This window comes from Lagenorhynchus albirostris, chromosome 3 (assembly GCF_949774975.1).
Source record: "Lagenorhynchus albirostris chromosome 3, mLagAlb1.1, whole genome shotgun sequence".
Lineage (NCBI taxonomy): Eukaryota > Metazoa > Chordata > Mammalia > Artiodactyla > Delphinidae > Lagenorhynchus > Lagenorhynchus albirostris.
Window position 1 is genome coordinate 51878371 of NC_083097.1, and position 27209 is coordinate 51905579.

The window sequence follows — 27209 nt, forward strand, 5'->3', positions numbered from 1 at the left end:
CGGGATTGGTAGCAGAGCTTGTGGGTGTCGCGCCTTTTCTGACGATTCGGGCAACATGGCGGCCGAAGGTGGTAGCGAGTCACAGTTGAGAAGGAGAAGGCGCCGGGACACGGAGGAACCTGAAAAAAGGAAACTCGACGAGGGAGAGCTGGTAGTGGCTGTGGCCCAAGAGAACGAAGAAGAAAATGAAGAGCGCTGGGTTGGGCCCTTACCTGTAGAGGCAGCGCTGGTCAAGAAGAGGAAAGGTAGCTACAGAGGGCAGGTTGGAATGCTGTGTCCCCCGAGTAGGAGAGTTCAAGCCAGACCCCAAAACGGAGGATTTGTGCCCTCGGAACAGAGGGTCGTCTTCTCACTTCTGGCCGTTCTTTACTCCCGAAATAGTTACTTGGTTTGAGTAAAGCGTCTTTTTGATAATATCTAACACAATTAATCTCTGATTTGTTACAATGGATGCTAAAGCTAATTTATGCCGGTACTTACGTGTTTGGCGCCTCTCATTTAATCCGTACAGCAGCCGTATGAGGTTGGAATTTTTAACCCCGTTTAGCAGATGTGGATAAGAATACTGGTTCTATTTAAGGTTTTCAGTTCAAGAGTGGTGTAGTGTGTTGGGCCGCAGGCGGTGCCTATTTAGAGTGGTAAAGAATAGGTAAAGATAATTTCAATCCTGACTCTTCCACTAATGAGTTTTCTGATATAGTTACATAAATTTCCTGGATCACAAATCTTTCATCTAAAAACCAAGGTCTGTGGTTTTCAAACCATACTCGTGAGATACCATGGCCTGAAGCATTTTTCCACTAACGTGGATTAGTGACAAAATTTTATCAACTAAAAAGGGTGGTCCAAAAAAGGGCGGGGGGGCAGTGGTGAAAGGGACAGATTAAATTTACTTATTTTTCAAGTTTTTGAAATTTTTTCCTTAAACGTATAAGACAATTAAAATGTTATCTTTCTGAAAGTTCAAATCTTTATTACTCTCCCTACTTAAAAATTTTAAGTGATTTCTCATTATTTTCAAAACAAAGTCCAAACTCCCTAACATAGCATACAAGGTCCTTCTTGATATGATTTCTCCTTACCTCCCTCAGCGCATTTCCATTACTTCCCTCTACCAAACCCTTGCAGTTCCTTCTTACTCTGTGATCCAGCCATACTAAAACACTTGAGAATTGGGCATGCCCTTTTTCTCCTGTGAATGCCTGCGTGGCTGTCATGGTGTCTCTATCTGGAATAACTTCGCTCACCCATTTCACTTAACCTACTATTGTTCAACCTTTAACACTCAGCTCAGCTAGCACCTCCTCTGGGAAACCTGTGACTTCTTCCAGTCTGGGCTAGGTTTCTAAAGCACATTGATCATAAATCTGAGGTGTGTTTATCACACTGAATTTATAGGTAGCCTTCAAATTTTATGTATCCTAATTTTGAAGAAGCTATTTTTTTGAACATTGTACATTAACACCCTTAAAGTGCATTACCTTTTTTTTACTACTAAGTCTTTCTGTTAAATGTTTCTGTAGCAATTGTTTCCTCATTACACTTGCTACATTTTTAATTGTATATTTATTCATGTGATTGTCTGATTAATGTTTCTCTTCACTGTTAAGACTGTAAACATATAAGAGCAAAGAACATGCCTGTTTTGCTCCAGTGCTTGGTACAGTGCTTTGCATATAGCAGATACTCAATAAGTATTGAATGATTGAATATTATAATGTTTATGCTCGTAATTATTTTCTTGCACTAGATTTCATGTCCTTTTTTTGTGGAAATGAGTGGAGGGAATGGAAAAATCCAAAAATATCAAAGTGCTGATATTAGCATTAGGAGACAAAAAGCTTATAAACGCGATACAATTGAGACAATTAGATGTTCATTCTATTTAAACCAGTCAGTAGTGTGTTCAGTTTGAAGAAAAAGTTGAAATTTAAAAACATGCATGAAATGTTAGAAAAATATCATTGAAGATTTTATCTAAAAGGACAGGGGTTTAAAACTTTCTAGAAATGGAACCATCCCCTTTAACATGTTCTTTGGACATGGGATTTTTGTACACATTTTCAGAAAGACACTATAAATGATATGGCATTACCTTTAATTAAACCGATGGTTTCTCAAGGACAGGAACTATGTGTTAATTCTTCTTTATGTCCATGTCTCTTGGAACCTAGTTTGTTTTCAATAAATATCTGTTCAACAAGTGAACTAACAAACAGCAAAATGAATATGCATCAGATGGGATTAAATTTAGCTGCATATTACAGAAAACTTCAATATGACAGTAACATTAAAAAGATAAAAGTCCTAAAGTAGACAATCTAGGATTGGTGTGGAGGCTCCAAGGGGACCTAGGTTCTTTCCAACTTCATGCCCAAACATCACTAGGGTATGGACCTCATCTTTGTCCTTAGTGTTTGTTAGAATTAACAGTGCTTATCTCCCAGTTCCCAGCTGTAGGACTGAATAAGGGAAGAAGGGCACAACTCTTCAAGGAGACTTCTTGACTGTTGCACAACACTTTCACTTTTATCTCATTGGCATTTGGTCACACCTAATTGCAGAGATGGTGAGAAAGATCTTGTGGCTGGATGTCAATACTCCCATATAAAAACAGGGGTTCTGTTACTAAAAATGAAGAGTAAAGTAATTTGTTGGACACAACTTTGAGTCTGCTATATAGTAGTTACGAAAAACCATGCTTAATTTAGGAACAGTCATGCTTAATTTAAGAACTTTTTATAGGCATGTTTGGCCATCATTGATTGTTTTGTTGGTTACAAGTATAATGGCATTTTTTACTAGTAAATTTTTCATAGCTCCTATAATGAAATATTTCCTCAGATTACCACTCTTAAAAATGTTTCACCCTTGGGAAAGGTTTGAGAAGCACTTAACTGGATATTCTCTAGGATTTTCTCAGCTCCAGAAATCTAAGCATTTATCGTGTTTACCTGTTTCAAACCTAGTATCAGTGACTTCAAAGAGGATCATTGCCTTCAAGATAAACTGAGACATTCTAGATTGTCACTGGCCTCTTATTACTTATTTAAATGAGCACTAATGATTGGATCTACATGGTTAGAAATATGGTTGTGATATTTTCATGAAACTTTAAGATTTTTGGTTTTTAATGGAACCTTTATATTAAGCCAGAACCACTCAATTCTTAAGTTCTGGGAACAGTTAAACGTCTATATAGTACTTGAAAACCTGTTATGACCAACTAAATAATGGTGCTATTCAGTACTGTGAAATAAGTTACAACTGACATAACTGACACTGGATTTTTCTTTCATTATACGTGAATTGAGAGAAATTAAAATCTAGAAGAAAATACAAAATAGCATTCCAGTTGTTAAAAAATACTTTTCTTTCCTTTTTTTTCCTTAGTTCTAGAGTTTGAAAGAGTCTATCTTGATAATCTCCCCAGTGCATCCATGTATGAGCGCAGTTACATGCATAGAGATGTTATCACCCATGTGGTGTGCACCAAGTAAGTCTATCACATCTTAATTTTTTTCTAAGAAGTGTATCCTTTTTTAAAATGCTTCAGTTTTGAGATGGATTTGTAGAAGTAGCTTTAGGATATTAAGGATTTCTATTTCATTCATAGGTTTTGTAATAGTTTATGTTAAATAAAGACCTACATGGTCTTTGCTATATCATACAAGGAATGCATTCTCTAAGACAAAATTCCCTAGTTTGTGTACATGTCTTTTGGAGATAAATGCCAAACGGGGATGATCCAGGTAGTATCTGAGCTTCCATGAAGAAGAGTCTATTAGTTAAGATGGGAGTAATTGGTAGCTGGCCTCTTCAGTACTAATGGGGAAAATGATGAGATCTAAGACATTCTGGAACTGTCACAGGACCTTCAAAAGAGCTGAATAGGGATTTGTAGAAGGATAATAATAATAATAGTAATATTGCTCTTTGTTGAGTGCATATTATGTCCAGGTACAGTGCCAAGGCTTTTTCATAAATTGTTTCATTTATCTTAACAATCTTATAAGGTAGTATCATCTACATTTTACAGAAAAGGGAGCAGGTTTAGAGGGGTTAAATGGCAGATGAGGCTGGAGGAAAAAGGCAAGGACTAAACCCCAGAGGGTTTTCTATTTCTTATATGGAATTTGAACCTGATTGGGAGAGTAACACCATATGTGTGTGTGTGTGTGTGTGTGTGTGTGTGTGTGTGTGTGTATTTATTTATTTATTTATTTATTTATTTATTTATTTTAAGATCACTCTAGCTGTAGTGAGATGAATGGATTCAAATAGAGCAAGAATGGATACAGAGAAAGCAGTTAGGAAGCCAATACAGAAACCTAGATGAGATATGATGGTGGCTGGGATGATATTGGCAGTGAGCATGGAAAGAAGATGAGTTGTTGCTCTTTGGATCAGTCTATTCTTGATCTCTTGGAGACAGTTAAAGATTTAAATGAAATATCTTTATATTTCATTTATGGGATAATTTTAACCAAATATTAACTCTTTTTTCCTAGTCCAAAGTTGTCAGTGTATAAAGCTGCATGTAGAACTAGCATTCCATCACTCCAAGTTTCTTTGTTTAACCTAAGTAGCAGGATGTAATAGAAAGATTTTTGAAGATTTTATAGAAACCCAGATTTTGAAGTTAGGCAGACCCAATACTGAATGCTGCTCTCCAGCTATGGACCTGTGACAAATACATTTAACATTGTAAAACTATTTCCTAATTTTTAAAAAGGTGGTAAAAAATATTCACCCTAACAGAGTTGCTGTAAAGGTAGTTGTAACTAAGATAATGTATGTAGAGTACTTGACATACACTAGGTTTCAACAAATGGTTTCTATTTTTATATACCTGACAGAGGAGGCTATACTGTACAAGATTTTGATAGTTAAACAACCAAAATACCTTGGATAGTATCTGAAACAAACTTACATTGAATTTTGCTGTATATGTAAGTAGTATGTTGGAATTTAATTATTTATCAACTTCTGAAAGATAGTACATTTTCCCTGTGAAAAAACTGCCTATAGGGTAATTTTAGCATTAAAGGACCCTAAGATCTAGTGATTCCTGGTGAGATTTTTCTTTTTCTTTTTCTTTTTTTTTTAATGTCAAGTTCTAGCTCAATTCTGATCCTAGTTCTTGGATTTAAAATTAGTGCAGCAGAAGCTGTTACGATATCCAAAAAAGAGCATCAAATTTTGCAATGTTCTGTCTACCCTAGTATAGTGATATAGGGGTCTGCATAAAGGAAGGTTTTTTTTTTTTAACCTGTTATTTAAGAGTCCAAGATTCTCAGTGAATGATTGCTTTGGGAGTCCTAAGTGATTCATAGATCTGTTTTAGAAATTAACTTCTACAATTTTATATATGCAGGACAGACTTTATTATTACTGCCAGTCATGATGGACATGTTAAATTCTGGAAAAAAGTAGAAGAGGGGATTGAATTTGTTAAACATTTTCGCAGTCACCTAGGTAAGAATTTCACTTTTTTTTTTTTTTGGCTCTCTTTTAAACTGTACTGATTAAAGTTCCTTTTAAAATATTTTTTTCTTTCAATTATGTCCATTTCATTGGTGTTTACTAGAATGTTTTAATTTGATTTATTTAAATAGGAGTTATTGAGAGTATTGCAATTAGCTCTGAGGGAGCATTGTTCTGTTCCGTGGGTGATGATAAAGCAATGAAGGTGTTTGATGTAGTGAACTTTGACATGATCAATATGCTGAAGCTTGGGTGAGTCTGTTTTAAAGTATATATATTTTTTAACTTAGTGGAAGAATTCTTGAACTAAACTTCCCTGTTCCATAGGTATTTCTAAACAGAATATATTATCATTCCATTAAAAAATGTGACTTTCGATTTTACTTGGGAAAATTAAATATTATGAATCCTTGTTATGATGCTGTTTGGGGGCTCCTGCTGTGGTTTTTATCATTAATTACAGCAGAAATGTCGCAACAGCGCCACAACAAGGATTCATTATATCCATTTGACACTACTTAATAAATTAATGAGTATCCATCGTGTCTAATTTACTGGTACGTAGAATTAACTTCCTTGTTATGCTTATTCCACTAATATGGCATTGTGTTTCTATAAGGCTTATGCACAGTTTTGGAGTTGTTGGTTATTTTAACTTTGAAGTATATTGACATCCAAACTATGTGTTTAGACTGTACAGTAATGAGATTAAACAAAAGACCATACCCTGGGTAGCTTAAGCAACAGAAATTTGTTTTCTCACAGTTTCGGAGCCTGGAAGGTCCAAAATCAAGGTTCCAGCAGGATGTGGTTTGGATGAGGACTCTCTTCCAGGTTTCACACTTTGTCCTCATTAGGGACAGGGGAAAGAGTGGGGAATATTTTACTCTTCCACTTCTTAGAAGGCCACAGGCCTGTGGGATTAGGGCCCCACCTTTATGACCTCATTTAACCTTAATTACCTCTTTAAAACCCTTTCTCCAGATATAGTCACTTTGGAGATGTGGGCTTCACCATATGAATTGGAGGAGTAGGGGATTGGAATTACACAATTCAGTATGTAGCAGGAATTCTTTGGAATTTCCTTCAAAATCAGTTTATGAGACACTGAAGGAAATCAGTCTAATTATTTGTGGTCAGAACTTATTTTTTGACTACAAATAGAAATACCTATTGACCTATTGATCATGTGTCTTATTCCCCAGCTTTGTTTCCCTCAGACTTTAGCTATTTTAAAAAATCAAATCTGGGGCTTCCCTGGTGGCGCAGTGGTGGAGAGTCCGCCTGCCGATGCAGGGGACACGGGTTCGTGCCCCAGTCCGGGAAGACCCCACATGCCGCAGAGTGGCTGGGCCCATGAGCCATGGCCACTGGGCCTGTGCGTCTGGAGCCTGTGCTCTGCAACGGGAGAGGCCACAGCAGTGAGAGGCCCACGTACCGCAAAAAAAAAAAAAAAAAAAATCAAATCTATTCATAAATGTTGAACATTTGCCCCCTTTGAGGATACTGAAAGAGAACCAGGCATATCTTGTTTTATTGTGCTTCACAGATACTGTGGGATTTTGGGCAAATAGAAGTTTGTGGCAACCCTGCATGAACAAGTCTACACTCACCATTTTCCCAAAAGCATTTGCTCAGTTTGTGTCATTATTTCACATTTTGGAAATTCTCATATAATATTTCAACTTTTTCATTATTTTTGTATTTGTTACGGTGGTCAGTGATCTCTGATGTTACTATTACAAAAAGATTATGACTTGCTGAAGGCTCAGATGACAATTAGCATTATTTTTAGCAATAAAATATTTTTTTTGAATTTTTATTTTTTTATACAGCAGGTTCTTATTAGTTATCCATTTTATACATATTAGTGTATATATGTCAATCCCAATCTCCCAATTCATCACACCACCACCCTCTCCCCTCCCCCCCACCACTTTCCCCCCTTGGTGTCTATACGTTTGTTCTCTACATCTGTGTCTCAATTTCTGCCCTGCAGACTGGTTCATCTGTACCATTTTTCTAGGTTCCACATATATGTGTTAATATACGATATTTGTTTTTCTCTTTCTGCCTTACTTCACTCTGTATGACAGTCTCTAGATCCATCCACGTCTCAACAAATGACCCAATTTCGTTCCTTTTTATGGCTGAATAATATTCCATTGTATATATATACGACATCTTCTTCATCCATTCATCTGTAGATGGACGCTTAGGTTGCTCCCATGACCTAGCTATTGTAAATAGCGCTGCAGTGAACATTGGGGTGCATGTGTCTTTTTGAATTATGGTTTTCTCTGGGTATATGCCCAGTAGTGGGATTGCTGGGTAATATGGTAATTCTATTTTTAGTTTTTTAAGGAACCTCCATACTGTTCTCCACAGTGGCTGTATCAATTTACATTCCCACCAACAGTGCAAGAGTGTTCCCTTTTCTCCACACCCTCTGCAGCATTTGTTGTTTGTAGATTTTCTGATGATGCCCATTCTAACTGGTGTGATGTGATACCTCATTGTAGTTTTGATTTGCATTTCTCTAATAATTAGTGATGTCGAGCAGCTTTTCATGTACTTCTTGGCCATCTGTGTGTCTTCTTTGGATTTTTGGATTGGGTTGTTTGCTTTTTTAATATTGAGCTGCATGAGCTGTTTATATATTTGGGGGATTAATCCTTCGTCCATTGATTCATTTGCAAATATTTTATCCCATTCTTAGGGTTGCCTTTTCATCTTGTTTGTAGTTTCCTTTGCTGTGCAAAAGCTTTTAAATTTCATTAGGTCCCATTTGTTTATTTTTGTTTTTATTTCCATTTCTCTAGGAGGTGGGTCAGAAAAGGTCTTGCTGTGATTTATGTCAAAGAGTGTTCTTCCTGTGTTTTCCTCTAAGAGTTTTATAATGTCCAGTCTTACATTTAGGTCTCTAATCCATTTTGAGTTTATTTTTGTGTATGGTGCTAGGGAGTGTTCTAATTTCATTCCTTTAGATGTAGCTGTCCAGTTTTCCCAGCACCACTTATTGAAGACACTGTCTTTTCTCCATTGTATATCCTTGCCTCCTTTGTCATAGATTAGTTGACCACAGGTGCGAGGGTTTATCTCTGGGCTTTCTATCCTGTTCCATTGATCTATGTTTCTGTTTTTGTGCCAGTACGATACTATCTTGATAACTGTAGCTTTGTAGTATAGTTTGAAGTCCGGGAGTCTGATTCCTCCAGCTCTGTTTTGTTCCCTCAAGACTGCTCTGGCTATTTGGGGTCTTTTGTGTCTCCATACACATTTTAAGATTTTTTTGTTCTAGCTCTGTAAAAAATGCCATTGGTAATTTGATAGGGATTGCATTGAATCTGTAGATTGCTTTGGGTAGTATAGTAATTTTCACAATATTGATTCTTGCAATCCAAGGACATGGTATATCTCTGCATCTGTTTGTATCATCTTTAATTTCTTTCATCAGTGTCTTATAGTTTTCTGCATACAGGTCTTTTGTCTTCCTAGCTAGGTTTATTCCTAGGTATTTATTGGGTTTTTTTGTACTGGTAAATGGGAGTGTTTCCTTAACTTCTCCTTCAGAATTTTCATCATTGGTGTATAGGAATGCAAGAGATTTCTGTGCATTAATTTTGTATCCTGCAACTTTACCAAATTCATTGATTAGGTCTAGTAGTTTTCTGGTGGCATCTTTAGGATTCTCTATGTATAGTATGTCATCTGCAAACAGTGACAGTTTTACTTCTTTTTTCCAATTTGTATTCCTTTTATTTCTTTTTCTTCTCTGATTGCCATGGCTAGGACTTCCAAAACTCTGTTGAATAATAGTGGCGAGAGTGGACATCCTTGTCTTGTTCCTGATCTTAGAGGAAATGCTTTCAGTTTTTCACCATTGACAATGATGTTTGCTGTACATTTGTCATATATGGGCTTTATTATGCTGAGGTAGATTCCCTCTGTGCCCACTTTCTGGAGAGTTTTTATCATAAATGGGTGTTGAATTTTGTCCAAAGCTTTTTCTGCATCTATTGAGATGATCATATGGTTTTTATTCTTCAGTTTGTTAATATGGTGTATCACATGGATTGATTTGTGTATATTAAAGAATCCTTGCATCCCTGGGATAAATCCCACCTGATCATGGTGTATCATCCTTTTAATGTGTTGTTGGATTGTGTTTGCTAGTATTTTGTTGAGGATTTTTGCATCTGTATTCATCAGTGATATTGGTCTGTAATTTTCTTTTTTTGTAGTATCTTTGTCTGGTTTTGGTATTAGGGTGATGGTGGCCTCATAGAGTGAGTTTGGGAGTGTTCCTTCCTCAGCAATTTTTTGGAACAGTTTGAGAAGGATGGGTGTTAGCTCTTCTCTCAATGTTTGATAGAATTCACCTGTGAATCCATCTGGTCCTGGACTTTTATTTGTTGGAAGATTTTTAATCACAGTTTCAATTTCATTATTGTGATTGGTCTGTTGATATTTTTTATTTCTTCCTGTTTCAGTCTTGAAAGGTAATACCTTTCTAAGAATTTGTCCATTCCTTCCAGGTTGTCCATTTTATTGGCATAGAGGTGCTTGTAGCAGTCTCTTATGATGCTTTGTATTTCTGCGGTGTCTGTTGTAACTTCTCCTTTTTCTTTTCTAATTTTATTGATTTGAGTCCTCTCCCTCTTGATGAGTCTGGCTAATGGTTTATCAATTTTGTTTATCTTCTCAAAGAACCAGATTTTAGTTTTGTTGATCTTTGCTATTGTTTTGTTTCTATTTCTGCTCTGATCTTCTACTAACTTTGGATTTTGTTTGTTCTTCTTTCTCTAGTTCCTTTAGGTGAAAGGTTAGATTGTTTATTTGAGATTTTTCTTGTTCCTTGAGGTAGGCTTGTATTGCTATAAACTTCCCTCTTAGAACTGCTTTTGCTGCATTCCATAGGTTTTGGATTGTCGTGTTTTTGTTGTCATTTGTCTCTAGGTACTTTTTTGATTTCCTCTTTGATTTCTTCAGTGACCTCCTGGATGTTTCATAGCATATTGTTTACCCTCCACATGTTTGTGTTTTTTATGTTTTTCCCCTGTAATTGATTTCTAATCTCATAGTGTTGTGGTCAGAAAAGATGCTTGATATGATTTCAGTTTTCTTAAATTTACTGAGGCTTGATTTGTGACCCAAGATGTGATCTATCCTGGAGAATGTTCCATGCGCAATTGACAAGAAAGTGTAATCTGCTGTTTTTGGATGGAATGTCCTATAAATTAAATCTGTCTGCTCCATTGTGTCATTTAAAGCTTGTGTCTCCTTATTAATTTTCTGTTTGGATGATCTGTCCACTGGTGTAAGTGAGGTGTTAAAGTCCCCCACTATTATTGTGTTACTGTCAATTTCCTCTTTTATAGCTGTTAGCAGTTTTGCCTTATGTATTAAGGTGCTCCTATGTTGGGTGCATATATATTTATAATTGTGATATCTTCTTCTTGGATTGATCCCTTGATCATTATGTAGTGTCCTTCCTTGTCTCTTGTAACATTCATTACTTTTAAACTCTATTTTATCTGATATGAGTATTGCTACTCCAGCTTTCTTTTGATTTACATTTGCGTGGAATATCTTTTTCCATCTCCTCACTTTCAGTCTGTATGTGTCCCTAGGTCTGAAGTGGGTCTCTTGTAGACAGCATATATATGGGTCTTGTTTTCGTATCCATTCAGCGAGCCTGTGTCTTTTGGTTGGAGCATTTAATCCATTCATGTTTAAGGTAATTATCAATATGTATGTTCCTATTCCCGTTTTCTTAATTGTTATGGGTTTGTTTTTGTAGGTCCTTTTCTTCTCTTGTGTTTCCCACTTAGAGAGGTTCCTTGAGCATTTGTTGTAGAGCTGGTTTGGTGGTTCTGAATTCTCTTAGCTTTTGATTTCTCCATCGAATCTGAATGAGATCCTTGTGGGGTAGAGTAATCTTGGTTGTAGGTTCTTCCCTTTCATCACTTTAAAATGTCATGCCACTCCCTTCTGGCTTGTAGAGTTTCTGCTGGGAAATCAGCTGTTAACGTTATGGGAACTCACTTGTATGTTATTTGTCATTTTTCCCTTGTTGTATTCAATAATTTTTCTTTGTCTTTAATTTTTGCCAATTTGATTACTATGTGTCTAGGCATGTTTCTCCTTGGGTTTATCCTGCCTGGCACTCTCTGCACTTCCTGGACTTAGGTGGCTATTTCATTTCCCATGTTAGGGAAGTTTTCAACTATAATCTCTTCAAATATTTTCTCAGGTCCTTTCTCTCTCACTTCTCCTTCTGGGACCCCTATAATATAAATGTTACATTTAATGTTGTCCCAGAGGTTTCTCAGGCTGTCTTCATTTCTTTTCATTGTTTTTTCTTTATTCTGTTGCAGCAGTGAATTCCACCACTCTGTTCCAGGTCACTTATCCGTTCTTCTGCCTCAGTTATTCTGCTATTGATTCCTTCTAGTGTAGTTTTCATTTCAGTTATTGTATTGTTCATCTCTGTTTGTTTGTTCTTTAATTCTTCTAGGTGTTTGTTCTTTAATTCTTCTAGGTCTTTGTTAAACATTTCTTGCACCTTCTTGATCTTTGCTTCCATTCTTTTTCCGAGGTCCTGGATCATCTTCACTATCATTATTCTGAATTCTTCTTCTGGAAGGTTGCCTATCTCCACTTCCTTTAGTTGTTTTTCTGCGATTTTATCTTGTTCCTTCATCTGGTACATAGCCCTCTGCCTTTTCATCTTGTCTATCTTTCTGTGAATGTGGTGTTTGTTTCACAGGCTGCAGGGTTGTAGTTCTTCTTGCTTCTGCTGTCTGCCCTCTGGTGGATGAGGCTATCTAAGAGGCTTGTACAAGTTTCCTGATGGGAGGGACTGGTGGTGGGTAGAGCTGGCTGTTGCTGTGGTGGGCAGAGCTCAGCAAAACTTTAATCTGTTTTTTCTGCTGATGGGTGGGTCTGTGTTCCCTCCCTGTTGGCTGTTTGGCCTGAGGAGACCCAACACTGGAGCCTGCAGGGGCTCTTTGGTGAGGCTAATGGCAGACTCTGGGAGGGCTTGTGCCAATGAGTACTTCAGAACTTCTGCGGCCTGTGTCCTTGTCCTCACGGTGAGACACAGCCATCTCCCGCCTCTGCAGGACACCCTCCAACACTAGTAGTAGGTCTGGTTCAGTCTCCTATGCGGTCACTGCTCCTTCCCCTGGGTCCACATGCACACACTACTTTGTGTGTGCCCTCCAAGAGTGCAGTCTGTTTACCCCAGTCCTGTCGAAGTACTGCAATCAAATCCCACTAGCCTTCAAAGTCTGATTCTCCAGGAATTCCTCCTCCTGTTGCCGGATCCCCAGGTTGGGAAGCCTGGCGTGGGGCTCAGAACCTTCACTCCAGTGGGTGGACTTCTGTGGTATAAGTGTTCTCCAGTCCGTGAGTCACCCACCCAGCAGTTATGGGATTTGATTTTATTGTGATTGCGCCCCCTCCTACCATCTCATTGTGGCTTCTCCTTTGTCTTTGGATGTGGGTTATCTTTTTTGGTGAGTTCCAGTGTCTTCCTGTCGTTGATTTTTCAGCAGGTAGTTGTGATTCTGGTGCTCTCGCAAGAGGGAGTCAATAAAATATTTTTTAATTAAGGTACGTATATCCATATATATATATATATTTATATTTTTAGACCTAGTGCGATTGCACACTTAATAGACTACAGGTAGTGTAAACATAAACTTTTATATGCCCTGGGAAACCAAAATATCCATGTGACTTGCTTTATTGCAGTTTTCACTTTATTGCAGTGGTCTGGAACCAAACCTGCAATATCTCCAAGGTATGCCTATATTTTTTAAGCTTTGATAGAAATTCTAAGAGTCCTTAAAAGGTTTTGAGCACTATCTCAATCATTGGAATAACTGTGTAACTTCTCAGACTGACTATTTTGAAGGAGACAACACACAATTGAATATATAAGTTTTGTATGTTGATGAAATATGTCCAGTTGTTTTACACTTTATCAGGTAGCATGTTCAAAGCTCATAGTTGTAAGATCAAGCTACTGATCACGAGAGTGTGATATCAGAATGTTTTTCTGTTGAGCACAGTCATAACTAAAATTTTTTTATCTTAAATATTTGAAGAATGGATTTATGAAGTATACTGTTACATGCTAACCTTTAAAAGTAAGTTATACATAGATGGAGAGGAGACATAGACAAAGATCCAAAAAACAATGCCTTGGAGTATTTTAAGGCCCACGTCTGTTCAGGTTTCCTTGTAAATAATCTGCTGTATGCAGTTCTCTTCTTGTGGTTTGATAAATCCTCAGAAGTTATTATCATTGCATTGATGAAGTCAGAAAGAGAAAAATCAGTAGCTATTCTTATTCTTCCCCATTCTGTGTCTCTGTCTGCTACTTCTGAGCAAAGAATCCAAAACAAGTAAATCACTGGCCAGGACATTTTTTGGTGATGAGAATGAGGAAGGATGCTTACTTCTTGTATTGACCTCTTTTCTTCCCCCTCAATTCTTTACTATTTTAGCTATTTTCCTGGACAGTGTGAGTGGATCTATTGCCCAGGGGATGCCATATCTTCAGTTGCTGCTTCTGAGAAGAGTACAGGAAAAATTTTCATTTATGACGGTCGAGGAGATAACCAGCCGCTACATATTTTTGACAAACTCCATACATCACCTCTTACTCAGATACGGCTAAACCCAGTTTACAAAGCAATAGTGTCTTCTGACAAATCTGGAATGATTGAATACTGGACCGGTCCTCTTCATGAATATAAATTCCCCAAAAATGTGAACTGGGAATATAAAACTGACACAGATTTATATGAATTTGCCAAGTGCAAGGCTTATCCAACCAGCATATGTTTTTCACCTGATGGGAAGAAAATAGCTACTATTGGTTCTGATAGAAAGGTTAGAATTTTCAGATTTTTAACTGGAAAACTCATGAGAGTCTTCGATGAATCACTAAGTGTAAGTGCCATATAAATTTAATCAGATTTTACTTTTGTGAAAATGTCTTTATTTTGTGCTATTTCTTAAAAGATATTTTTTTTCTGGATATGGACATTTAGATTGATGATCATTTTCTCTTAGCACATTAAAGATATTATTCAACTGTCTGCTCTCTTGCATTGTTGCTCTTCAAAACTGCCTTCCCTAGGTTTATGATTTGATAAATTCTGAGCCAGTTTTTCTTATACTTATGTGTCTTTTTTTTCAGTTTTGTTTTGTTTGCAAGTTCCTTCTTTTGAGATCCTCAAAACCCATGCTAGGCCCCCTTCTCTTCTCACTCTACACTCCTGTCTGTCTGTATGACTACTTCCAAATTTATTTTTCCAGCTTTCTATTATAAACAGACCTGGTCCTATCCTTTTATTTCATTTATTTATTTTTGCTGTCTTCATGAATGGCACAAATATCCATCTGCTTGCACAAGCCAGAATCTGAGTCATCTTTACCTGTTTGTCCTTACCGCTCTATTTAATTCATCATGAGTCCTGTTAATTTTACTTTCTGCATATACTTTACATACACTTCTTTTAGCACAGCTGTCACTACCCTAGCTCATGATCTTTTGCCTGGCCTATTGCCTGGACTACTCCCTGCATCTATTCTGGCTTCCTCCTAATCTGTTATCCATGCTACACCCAAAGGAATGTTTTCAAAGCACATATCTGATCTTGTCATACTTTGAATCTCTTAGTGACTACCTGTTGTTCTTAGGATCAAGACCAAATCGTGGCCTGCCATATTGTGCCTTCAACCTACCTCTACTACCTCTTACTCTAGCCAGTCAGGCCTTCTTTCAGTTCTTGACTGTGTCTTCCACCACAGGGCCTTTGCATATGCTGTCCCTCATGTATGGAGTGACCCCTCTCCCCATTCCTCCTATTACCTATTGAACTCATCCTTCAAATCTTGAAGAGTCATTTTCCCTGGTAATCTTCCACTGTGCTTAGAGTCTCAGACAACTTTTTTTTTTAATGTGGTTCTTGTATCACTGTTTATTTTCTTTTAGAATATTTGGTCTTATTATATGATTAATTTGTATCAGCCCCCAGTAAACTAAACTGTGTGTGATTTATGGTCCTGTTATCTGTTTTGCTTATGATTGTATTTCCAGCATTAAGAACAATACTTGACACATAATTACTGCTAACAAGAATTTATTGGGACTTCCCTGGCGGTCCAGTGGTTAAGACACCGCACTTCCACTGCAGGCGGCGTGGGTTCGATCCCTGGTTGGGGAACTAAGATCCTGCATGCTGCGCAGTGTGGCCAATAAAACAGAAAAAAAAAAAAAAGAATTTATTAGAGCATGTAGTTGTAGAATAAGAGTTTTTATCCATGCTAAGGTAATTGCTTTTTGTGGATATTTGAGTCTCATCACGTGTTTCCATCATGTGGTTCTCTAACTGCTGATGGTATGTTGAATCCTCTTGAAAGGCTGTGGGTTGAACCTTTGTAGTGATAATGTTTACTGTATGACAGTGTCAATTCTACAATCTTGGTAGTCACCAGTTTACATTAGATTCCCTGAATTAAGTGCTTCAAAAATGTTATGACCCTTATTAGTGATACTCTTGTTTGGTGGCAAGTAGTAATAAGTTGGGTTGATCATCTGCCTGAAGGAATATGAATCCAGACAAAAGGGAAGATTTGTTTGCTAATCAAATCATCCTCATAACTCATTTTCTTATTGGAAGAATATAGCTTTCCATTATGCTTTTAGGAGAAGGAGAAACCTTTCCTTGTGATATTTTCTTCTTTGATGGTGGCTGATGACTACATATTGGTTTCAACTTAAATATAATTTTAAAACTCTTTATAACTTACGGCTCTTCCCAGATTCCTTAAGAAAAGAAATACTTAAAATCTATTCTCTGGATATAAATCTCTTAACACATATACTCTGAGATGTTTAATCCACTATTTCTTCACTGTTGTCTTTAACATTTGTTGAAATTATAGGACTGAGGTAATACGAGAAGGTCAGTAGCAAAGTGTATGATAGAAGTTGAAATTCAGAATGAGAGAGTTTGGGAAAAAAAAAAGGCAAATGCCAATTAAATTATGTACAATGCTAATGACTGGTTAATGACTAGAATCTCATAGTCCCATGTTAAGGGAGGGAGCTTCTAACTAGTTAGAGCCCTGGTTTAATAGACAAATTTAATTAGATGGTATGAAGTTGTATCTTCTGGTATTTTATTAATCAGGAGCACTGCATATGGCCATGCAGTTGTGTATTACAGAGGTCCAATTATTAAAGCTAGAATACTATAAAAAAAAAAGATACTGATGTGCTTAAAAGGTGGGATTAAATTTATTAAATACATATATATGGGCAGATGGCCATGTACAGACTTTAAGTCTTGAAAATGAATCTTCTCTCTAGCAAAAATAATCAAGGGTCCCACACTACAAAAATGTAGTCTGGCATCTAGGCTATTTCTGGCAAATGAGTAAAGCAATATATCAGTTTCAGAGACTGGAGACAAGAAACCCTAATGACCAAGCTTTTTAGCTATTCTTTAAGAACTTGGCCTCATCTTGTTCCCTAACACATACCTCCTTTACATTTTTGGAGTTATGTATGTTGTTCTTTCCATATCTAGAAAAAATGGATATTTCGTTAATGCAAGCATGAAAAAAAGAAGTAGATGGGACATAAGCCTGACTTCTTTTCATCTGCAATAGAGAGCTACTTTTGATTTCTGCAGTTTGATGCCCTAAATATCTAGAAAACTGTAAAGATCACATCTTTGGGGAGGCTGGTAGTGTGATAGTACATAGTAATTGAGATGTGACCTCCATCTTGAAAGCTGTGTATTAAATATCTAAAGAAAAGTAAACCAAATGTCCAAAATAAAGGGCACTCATAAAAATATTCGTCTATCCTAAACCACATATTCCTAATGATAATTAACTGTAATGGTGCTCCAAAATAACTTGAAACATTTTCTGAACTATGAAATTGTTATAAATTAGTGAAATCATAAAAGAGTTCATTCATTCAACAAAAATGGAGTGCTTGTTATATGGCAGGCCCATGATCCTTGTACAAGGACCTCACAGTCCATAGCTGCACTGTCCAGTTTAATAGCCACTAACCACATATGGCTGTTGAACACTTGGTATGTGACTGGTCCAAATTGAGCTGGACTGAGTATAAAATACACACTGGACTTCAAAGACAATATAAGAAAAAAAGAATATATCTCAATTTTTAAATACTGCTTAATGTTTTAATATCTTTATTTTGCTTCTTTATATTTTTTGTTACTTAAATTTAAATCGTCTGATAATATTTTAGATATATTGGGTTGAATAAAACATTAAGATTAATTTTATCTGTTTATTTTTACTTTGTTTAATGTAGCTACTAAAAAATTTTAAATTATATATGTGGTTTGCATTATATTTCTATTGGAAAGTGTTAGTCTGTGGCTTATAAAATGCAGCAGATATATTGTTTCTGCAGAGAAAGCAGTAGTTATGTTTACTCTTTTATTTTTTTCATTAGAAGAACCAGTTAGTATAAATACTATTTTTTATGATTGAACTTACTAACATCTTTTGATTTCCTGCTTCAAGTGTTTAGAATACTCCTTAAGAAGATATGTAAGTACATAAACTGTTAGTGGCTCTTAATGTATACTCTGCTTTTATTTAAATTCTCTTTCCCTTTATCATGTAACATTTTTTGTTAATAAATGGTTTGTTTCCTAGATGTTTACTGAACTGCAGCAGATGAGGCAACAGCTACCAGACATGGAATTTGGCCGACGCATGGCTGTAGAACGTGAATTGGAGAAGGTGGATGCAGTAAGATTAATTAATATAGTTTTTGATGAAACTGGACACTTTGTACTCTATGGAACAATGCTGGGCATTAAAGTTATAAATGTAGAAACAAACCGGTAAGCTTTAATATAATTTATGCTTTTTAAAAATGTACTTTTAAGGGACCATTTCCTCCTTTTGGGAAACAATGGGAGTTTTGTTTGTTCTAAGACAAGTGGAATGGTCCCAAATGTCTAAGCTTAACCAAATGTTTTGACTGGATTTTTCTGTGGTCTTTTGGTTGTTTATAATCTTATGTAAAAAGTTTCCACTCATGTTTGTAAAAGAAATGGAAGGAAGATATGCATAGTTTCAATTTTTTTTTTTAACAAGTTTCAGTCTGTCTTTTGCTTATTGATTTAAATTAGCCTGGTTCATGTTAAATGTTGCCAAATATTTTAACCACAGAATTCAGCATTACATCCTGCTAGACATAAAATCAGAAGTTAAAATGTATGAAACCACAAAAAGCCTTTTGTGCAAACAGCCCATTTGGTCTTAGAACAAAATTGCTATAATCAGATACTATCACAGAATGTAAATGAAAAGAACTTAAAGTATATTTAAAGGAAAAAAATCTTGTGCTATACATTCTCACATATAAACAAATTTATATTGTAGTTCTTGGCAATACAAAATCTTTGAAGACTTGCAGAAAGATTAAAATGATAGGGATAGGTTAAAACTGTATGACTGAATGATTGTTATTGTTTTAATCTGAAAATTATAGATAGCTACCAATTTAAAATAACTTTTTTGGGGGAGAAGGAGAGGTAGAAAAACACTTTAAAAACCTTTCACTAGGGCTTCCCTGGTGGCGCAAGTGGTTGAGAGTCCGCCTGCCGATGCAGGGGACGCGGGTTCGTGCCCCGGTCTGGGAGGATCCCGCATGCCGCGGAGTGGCTGGGTCCGTGAGCCATGGCCGCTGAGCCTGCGCGTCCGGAGCCTGTGCTCCGCAACGGGAGAGGCCACGGCAGTGAGAGGCCCGCATACCACAAAAAAAAAAAAAAAAAAAAAAAGGAAAAGCCTTTCACTAGTTATTTTGTACAAAGATAAAGAATATAGTTGATTCCTAGCTTTTATCTGTAAAGTTATTATAACTGGAGTTAATCCTGATAATTTTGTTGAATAAAATATTGTTGTATTTTCCAGGTGTGTGCGGATCTTAGGCAAGCAAGAAAATATTAGAGTGATGCAATTGGCGTTGTTCCAGGGAATAGCCAAAAAACATCGTGCTGCAACTACTATAGAAATGAAAGCTTCTGAAAACCCTGTTCTTCAGAATATTCAAGCTGACCCAACAATAGTCTGTACATCTTTCAAAAAGAATAGATTTTATATGGTATGTGGAAGTACTAGGAGATAGACTTTAATGTTTCTTCCAGTTTAGTTGGAGTTTTATTTTTTTAGCTTGTGCTTTCAACTGAAGAAAATGTTGGCAATAATAGCAGACTTTCTAAACAACCAGAATACCATCTTATAACATTAATAATGTAGAATTTTTAACTAGGGTTTGATTTTAAGTATTTCTGTACTGTTTTACATCCTGTTTTGAACATTTTTCAACCTGGCTTCTACAACGATTTGTGCTAAGATGATAGTAAGTGGCTATGATAGTTTTTGCTGTGGAGTTTTTAAAATTCTTGTTTCAGTATTTTTCACCTTTTACTCTTGAACATAACTTGCACACCTCCTTCTCTACATACATATTTTTACCTTTTGATTCCATTGTAATGATGCTACCTTGGAATTGTACATTCCTGAGGGATTTTTTTTTTTCTGGAGAACTAAAAGTACTTTGCAGTGTTAACTAAGATTGGACTCAAAATCAAACTACTAAGCTATCTAGGAGTAGCACCGTTCTGATTGTTCAAACAGAAAAATCTGAAGTGTAGACACTTCTGTGCTTGCATTCTATCCTTCACAATCAGTCAGAGACTTTCTAAGACCCAAATGTGATTATTTCTTTGCCTGAAATCCTTTAATAACTCCCCAGCTATCTATATCAGCTGCCCTCCTAGTTTATCTTTCTTCATTTTTAGTTCATTTGCTATACTGACCATACTGAACTTGATCCCACTTACAAGATTTGAGTGTTCTTTTTACTGGTAGGTGTTTGCACAGGTTATTCCTTCTACCAGCCACACACCTCTCCCCAGTTCCTACTCATACTTCAGGTCTCAGCTTGGAAGCCTTCTCTTGACATTAAGTCTGGATTAGGTGTGCCTGCTTGTGTAATGTGTCACACTTTTTGGAATAATTTGCTGATTTTGGCGGGGGGGGGGGTGTCTCTGACACTATCCTCTCTTCCTCAAGATAATATAAAATCCATAATTACAGGGCACTATGTTTTCTTCACATAGCAAACTCCACAGAATTTGGTAAAGTATCTGGCCCATTATAGTATACTCATTCGTTCATCTGACACATTAGAAGCCGCTGTGATGCTATGAAGGATACCAGCATTTGGTAAATGTAGGAATAGCAGTTTATCTCCTCCAACCAAGCTTTTAGCCTAAAATGGGTATATTCTTTTAAGATGAGAATTTTGCTTATAACTTTCAAAGTCATTGTTAAAGATTTCTTAATATATGTTAAAGGAAAATAATTTTTCTTGTTTTTACCTGTAATTTAACTGTTTTGAAGGTAAAAATAAATCATAAAAGATAATTCTTGATATACACTAAAAACACATATACTAATTTTCCATCCACTTTATTTAAAAACTTTAACAAATTTTCTTTCTTAATCTTTCCTCAGAGTTCATGCTTATGTTGATTAAACCATACATGTTCCTTGGAAACTTTGAAGAAATAGAAAAACAAAATGTTAAGTCACTCACTGTGTATTTGTACTGCTAACATTTTCATGAATTTTTTTATTAGATGTACATATTCTTAAGCAAACCTAAAATGGTAAACATATGCACAAATTTCGTATCCCTTTTTTCAAATCCACTATCATGAAATAAAAGTAAAATTTTACAGAATTTGAACTTCAATAGTTCCACATATTAACTAAATCAAGATAACTTTTTAAATTCACATAATTAAATAGTACAACAGACATGCCATTCCTTTGATAACTGGAGAATAATATGTTAAGGCAGTAACATCCTAGCTTAGTTGTTCCTTTATTTGGAATTGATCCAAGTAGATCAAGGAATGACATTAGGCGAGACAGGGCCTGGGCACTAGCTTTACCTTCCTGGAACTTAGTTGACATCCAGTAGAACTTTCTTGGGGGAAAAGATTTCTGCTTATTGAGAGTCAAATAAAAGAAACAGGCCTTGAGAAGTCCAGAATTTCAACAACTGAAAGATTTTTCTCAATTCTCCATAGACCCCGAGGATCCTGAGATTTCTACAACTTCACTCAAAATGTAATCCTTTCTTCCAAGCTTCAGAGTTTAGATAGATCAGATGGGCTCTGACCAAAAAAAAAAAAATCACGATCCATTACTGATTCATCTTTGAATCCTCATCCTACCAGCACAAGGTCCTACTCATAGAAATAACAATTATTAATATGTATATAGTGCCTTCTATATGTTAGGCACTGTTTTCTAAGCACCTTACATCCCTTCATTTAATCTTCATATCAGGTGCCATTTTGAGGTAGTTTTTATTATTATCCCCATTTATGAATGAGGAAATGAAAGTAATCAATTTACTTCCCCAAAGTCACATAACTAGTTAAGTGGCAGAGCTGGAATTCAAACTCAGGCAATCTAAATAGAGAAAAGTAAGCAATAAATTGCAGGTTAGGTAGGACATAATAGAAGGCAGAAGCAGAGAGCTACCTCAAATAAAACTGCATCTTGTTAAATGGGTACCCATAAAAATTTCCACCAAAAAAATTCCATTTGAAATCATACATCTTTGTCATATTAATTTTCATATTAGACAAGTGTAGAAATAATTTAGCTGCCTTACACATCCTATGATAGGAAGTGATTCCTGAAATAAGCATTTATTCTGATGTGAATTCTTAGTTTCCTCAAATACTTCATTAGAAATGAAATTTTCTTGTTCGTAAATTTTAACCAGATGAAAAATTTAATTCATTTACTCACTTTTTATTTTCCTCCTTGAGTTTACTAAACGAGAACCAGAAGATACAAAAAGTGCAGATTCTGACCGAGATGTTTTTAATGAGAAACCTTCTAAAGAAGAAGTCATGGCAGCTACTCAAGCTGAGGGACCTAAACGAGTGTCAGATAGTGCCATTATCCACACGAGCATGGGAGACATTCACATCAAACTTTTTCCTGTTGAGTATGTACTGTTTTTGTTGTCATAAACACACACCAGTGTAAATGTGTATATTTGAAGAAACTATGCAACTTTAAAATTCTTGCTATTTTGACTTAAGGAATTTAGAAGAATTGAAATGTTAGAGCATCTTTCCTGAGCTTTCTGATAACTGTTAAGCTAGGAAATGGGAAAATTTTATAAATATATACACATACTTCAGTATACATACTTCACGGGTTTATTATTATAAGGACAGAATATCGTAGCTATGACAGTGCTGAATGTAACTGTAAAGTGATAAATATATATTACCACCATCAACTACACATTCCAACTATAGGTTTTGTGGGTCACTTGTTATAACTGGCTTTCCTCTCAAAGCACATCTTTAAGGGGAGGATAATTATTTTTCCTTCCTGATGTTTGAAAAGTTTGCAGAATTAACATACAATACTAAATACGATACAGTATGGCTGGCTATTCTTGATCCAAAAGATGACATCTTTTACAATTCCTTGACTTAAAAGTACTTAGTTATTTTGGATATGAATGTTTTATGTCCAGTGTTTTACCATATCATGGCATTGAACAAAAAACTAGGCAGTTCTAGACTCCTGGACCATCTCATTTTAAGCATTCAGAACCCATGCATCCATTAAGCCTATTCCCTGATGTGCTTGGTACAGATTCTCCTTACTCCCTCTGCCATTCCCAGCTTTAGGAGCTATTACATGATAAAGTACTGTATTAAATCATCTCATGAGATTAGTGAATATTATTTAGGAAGTGTATCTGAATGTGTGATTGTCATTTAAAGTTTATTAAATTTAGTAGCTGTCATATCAGTGAATTAGTCATTGGTCAGGAAATATCACCATACTATTTTTTTTTTTTTTTTGGCGGTACGCGGGCCTCTCACTGCTGTGGCCTCTCCCGTTGCGGAGCACAGGCTCTGGACGCGCAGGCTCAGTGGCCATGGCTCACGGGCCCAGCCGCTCCGCGGCATGTGGGATCCTCCCAGACCGGGGCACGAACCCGTGTCCCCTGCATCGGCAGGCGGACTCTCAACCACTGCACCACCAGGGAAGCCCTATATCATTTTTTTAATAAGAAAATTACCTTTTCCAGGAACTGAACCCACTATGTGCAGTGGGTTAAGGTGTTATGGTTGTTTTTTTTAAAACTCCTCAATGACTTTGGAATCTAAATACTGTCAAACTCAAATATAATAAGCAGTCATGATCTAAAGATAGTCTATTAAACTGTAAGAATAGGCTACTGCTTATATGCCCTGTCAACTCTTGTTTGTCCTGAGATCAGAAGAAATTATGAAAAAAAGACTGTCCTTCTGAAACAGAAGATTCTGAAAACACCATTAGGAAGCTGAACTACAAAGACAACTGTCATAAGGTGCTCCAATTAATTTTCATGTTTTTAATATATGTCTTACTAGGTGCCCTAAGACAGTGGAAAACTTCTGTGTTCACAGCAGAAACGGTTATTATAATGGACATACATTTCATCGCATAATTAAGGTCAGTTATGCAAATTTTATGTGATTTAAGGAATAGTATGTTATTGCATAACAAGAGGTTTAAAACCTAAGGAATCTTGTTCTCTCACACTTAGCAGTTTATTAGGAATAGGAAAAATGGACTATGGAAGTCAAAAGAAGAATGGATGGTCATGAATCAGATCTAGAATCAAGGATAAGAATAATAGCATGGTTACCTTTTTAGAAACACTGCAGCAATTAAAGCAGTTAAAGCAAAGGGTCAGATAATGAATAAAGGATGTTGCTGAGATAAGACCAACAGCCAAGGTAACCAGTTCCTAGTGGCTAGATAAGGTCTGGATTTAGAAGATAAGATTAAATAATAGAAGAGCCATGTTGCCACTTTATCTGTGAAAACTACCATTAATACCTGACGAGCAGAATGAACTCAGCCTACGATTTTGTTGAGCAGCATTCCATAAAATGGATGGAGCAGTGATGTAGTTCTTGATTACTGGCAGGTCAGAAATGTCAGGAGAGGTCTTCCCTGGTGGCGCAGTGGTTAAGAATCTGCCTGCGAATGCAGGGCACACGGGTTCAAGCCCTGCTCTGGGAAGATCTCACATGCTGCAGAGCAACTAAGCCTGTGCACCACAACTACTGAGCCTGCACTCTAGAGCCCACGAGCCACAGTTACTGAGCCCAAGTGCCACAACTACTGAAGCCCGCGTGCCTAGAGCCTGTGCTCCACAACGAGAAGCCACCCAGTGAGAAGCCTGCAAACCGCAACAAAGAGTAGCCCCCGCTCGCCGCAACTAGAGAAAAAGCCCAGGTGCAGCAACAAAGACCCAAGGCAGCCAAAAATAAAAATAAATAAATAAATTTAAAGAAAAAATTTAAAAAGAAAGAAATGGCAGGAGAAACACCAGAAGGAAAAATCAGATTTCAGGGTTCTCAAGGAATTAGTGAAGTGACTCACCAGAAAATCCAGTGTTTAGGGAAAGGGAAAAGAGAAGAACGGGGCAATTATGTTAAGACCTAACACATTATGTAAGATCCTAAAACTTATCTAAATTATTAATTGGCTTTAGATTACTGAGCAAGATAGTACCTATCTATAAATGGAAAGACCTTTACATTTTTGTTTCCATCATTGAAATAAGGTAGCAGTTAAGCAATGGAAATATATCATCCAAATTAAAGTATAACTAAGAGTTTAATAAAATCACTTTATAGAAAGACTGTTAATAAAGTTAAGATTTTATTGACTACAAAGCACTCTTGACAAACATAAGACTCCAAAGCATACATATATGTAACACGTGTAATGTGATTTTATCTCCTTTCTGTTAAGGGCTTCATGATTCAGACAGGAGATCCAACAGGTACTGGTATGGGAGGAGAAAGCATATGGGGAGGAGAATTTGAAGATGAATTTCATTCAACATTACGACATGACAGACCATATACACTCAGCATGGCCAACGCTGGCTCGAATACTAATGGATCCCAGTTTTTCATAACAGTAGTACCAACGGTAAGTAGAACAGCATTGTCTATAAGCCAAAGATTCATAGGTTTTGATCTAAGAGAGTGAATTTAGTAGAAAAGAGAGCTTTATTATTCTCTACATTATTTATATATGCCAGGATATAAAAATGAAAACAATTTAGAGAAGAAAATGTAAAATTACCTAACAAATCAGATTTTACTTTGTAAAACAGTTCTTTTGTAATTCAGGACACTGCAGTTTAAGTCAACTCTGCCACTATTAATTGGACAATCCAAAACAAATTATTTTACCTCTGGACTTGTTTCCTCATCTTTAGAATGAGAGGATTAGAGTGTAAGAATTCCCAATTTTAAGATATTTTTTTCCACATTTTTATGTCTCTGAAATCAGAGTGCAGCCCTTAATCAATGACATTGTAGATTTAATGAAATACAGTGTAAGAATATCTAGCTCTATTGCTGTGCAGTTCCACAAAATTATAAAAATTACACATTTTATTTTTTAGACGTAGGCACCGAGCAGTAAAGGAAAAATACTTATAACTATTGTCTGCCAGGCACATGATCTCATGTAATATTCACAATACTTCTACTATCACTATACCCAGTTTTAAAAAACGGATGAGGAAACAGTGAGACCTGATTAACTTGACAAACGTCAAGTAAGTAGCAGAGCCAGAGTTTGAGCTCCTATCTCTCTGATGCCAAAGCACATGCTGCCTAAACTATTCCAAACTGCCTCTTGTGCAGGGTAAGATTCGTGCAGAAAACTTTTAAAGCCTTAGCCATAATTCTTTAAGCCATGCAAAGAACTTAGCTTCAGCAAACATCTTCAAGTGCTGTTTGGTCTGAAAGATGCAGATATTTAATTAAACATTAGATTATGCTTTTATATTTTTTAATATAACATGGAAATTACTCTTAAAAGCTGCTAAGTGAAAGTATTTTTTAATTATATTTTTAAATGAAGCTGAAGTTTAAATTCTCTTTAATTTGCTCACCCAGAGGGTGTGATTTAAGAATTTGGAGTTCACCAAGATTTTCTATTTGTCTTCCAACATAGCCTTGGCTTGATAATAAGCACACAGTGTTTGGACGAGTGACTAAAGGAATGGAAGTTGTACAGAGGATCTCCAACGTCAAAGTCAATCCCAAAACAGATAAGCCCTATGAGGATGTCAGCATCATAAATATTACTGTCAAGTAAAATAAGATTTGTCTCATTGTCTTTGTAAATAAAAATACACATATTAAACACAGGATTATTTTACATAAGGAAGCTCTTGAGATTTATTTTTATATTTTTCATTAAAGGCCATTTTTTAAAAACTCTGCCTTTGAGTTTTCTTGCAGTATTTCTCATCCTGAGGTGATAAACTGAAATGTACCAAAATTCAGGCAAATAGCACTCCTTACACATAATTTCTCATGAGACTTAAAACCATATTAAACAATGAGAATGGTATGCATTTGTTCCTTAGTTTTTTAAAAATATGCCAAATAGTCTGCCCTCAAATGTTTCTTTAGATCCAATAAGAAAAGGTCAAGATGTGACAGTGATATACCATTTCCTTTTACAAAAGGTTTGTGTTACATGCCAAATAGTTTTGTCCTTTG

The 27209-nt window shown here is 36.2% G+C and overlaps 1 protein-coding gene across 1 annotated transcript; it reads left to right on the plus strand.

Moving 5' to 3' along the window:
- The first annotated feature begins 55 nt into the window (after window positions 1–55).
- Window positions 56–26921, plus strand: PPWD1 (peptidylprolyl isomerase domain and WD repeat containing 1). The gene is made up of 11 exons (XM_060143009.1): window positions 56–245; window positions 3394–3496; window positions 5378–5478; window positions 5619–5739; window positions 14007–14454; window positions 18217–18407; window positions 19483–19672; window positions 22425–22606; window positions 24039–24120; window positions 25435–25617; window positions 26656–26921. Exons 1-11 carry the CDS (start codon window positions 56–58, stop codon window positions 26797–26799), a joined length of 1935 nt encoding a protein of 644 aa, XP_059998992.1. The 3' UTR covers window positions 26800–26921.
- The last annotated feature ends 288 nt before the right edge of the window (window positions 26922–27209 follow it).

Excerpts from the sequence above, each read along its gene's own strand:
- PPWD1 (XM_060143009.1), top strand. The coding sequence starts at position 56 with ATGGCGGCCGAAGGTGGTAGCGAGTCACAGTTGAGAAGGAGAAGGCGC. Across the intron at positions 19,673-22,424 it reads AAAAGAATAGATTTTATATG|TTTACTAAACGAGAACCAGA; the intron begins GTATGTGGAAGT and ends TTCCTCCTTGAG. Across the intron at positions 25,618-26,655 it reads TCATAACAGTAGTACCAACG|CCTTGGCTTGATAATAAGCA; the intron begins GTAAGTAGAACA and ends CTTCCAACATAG.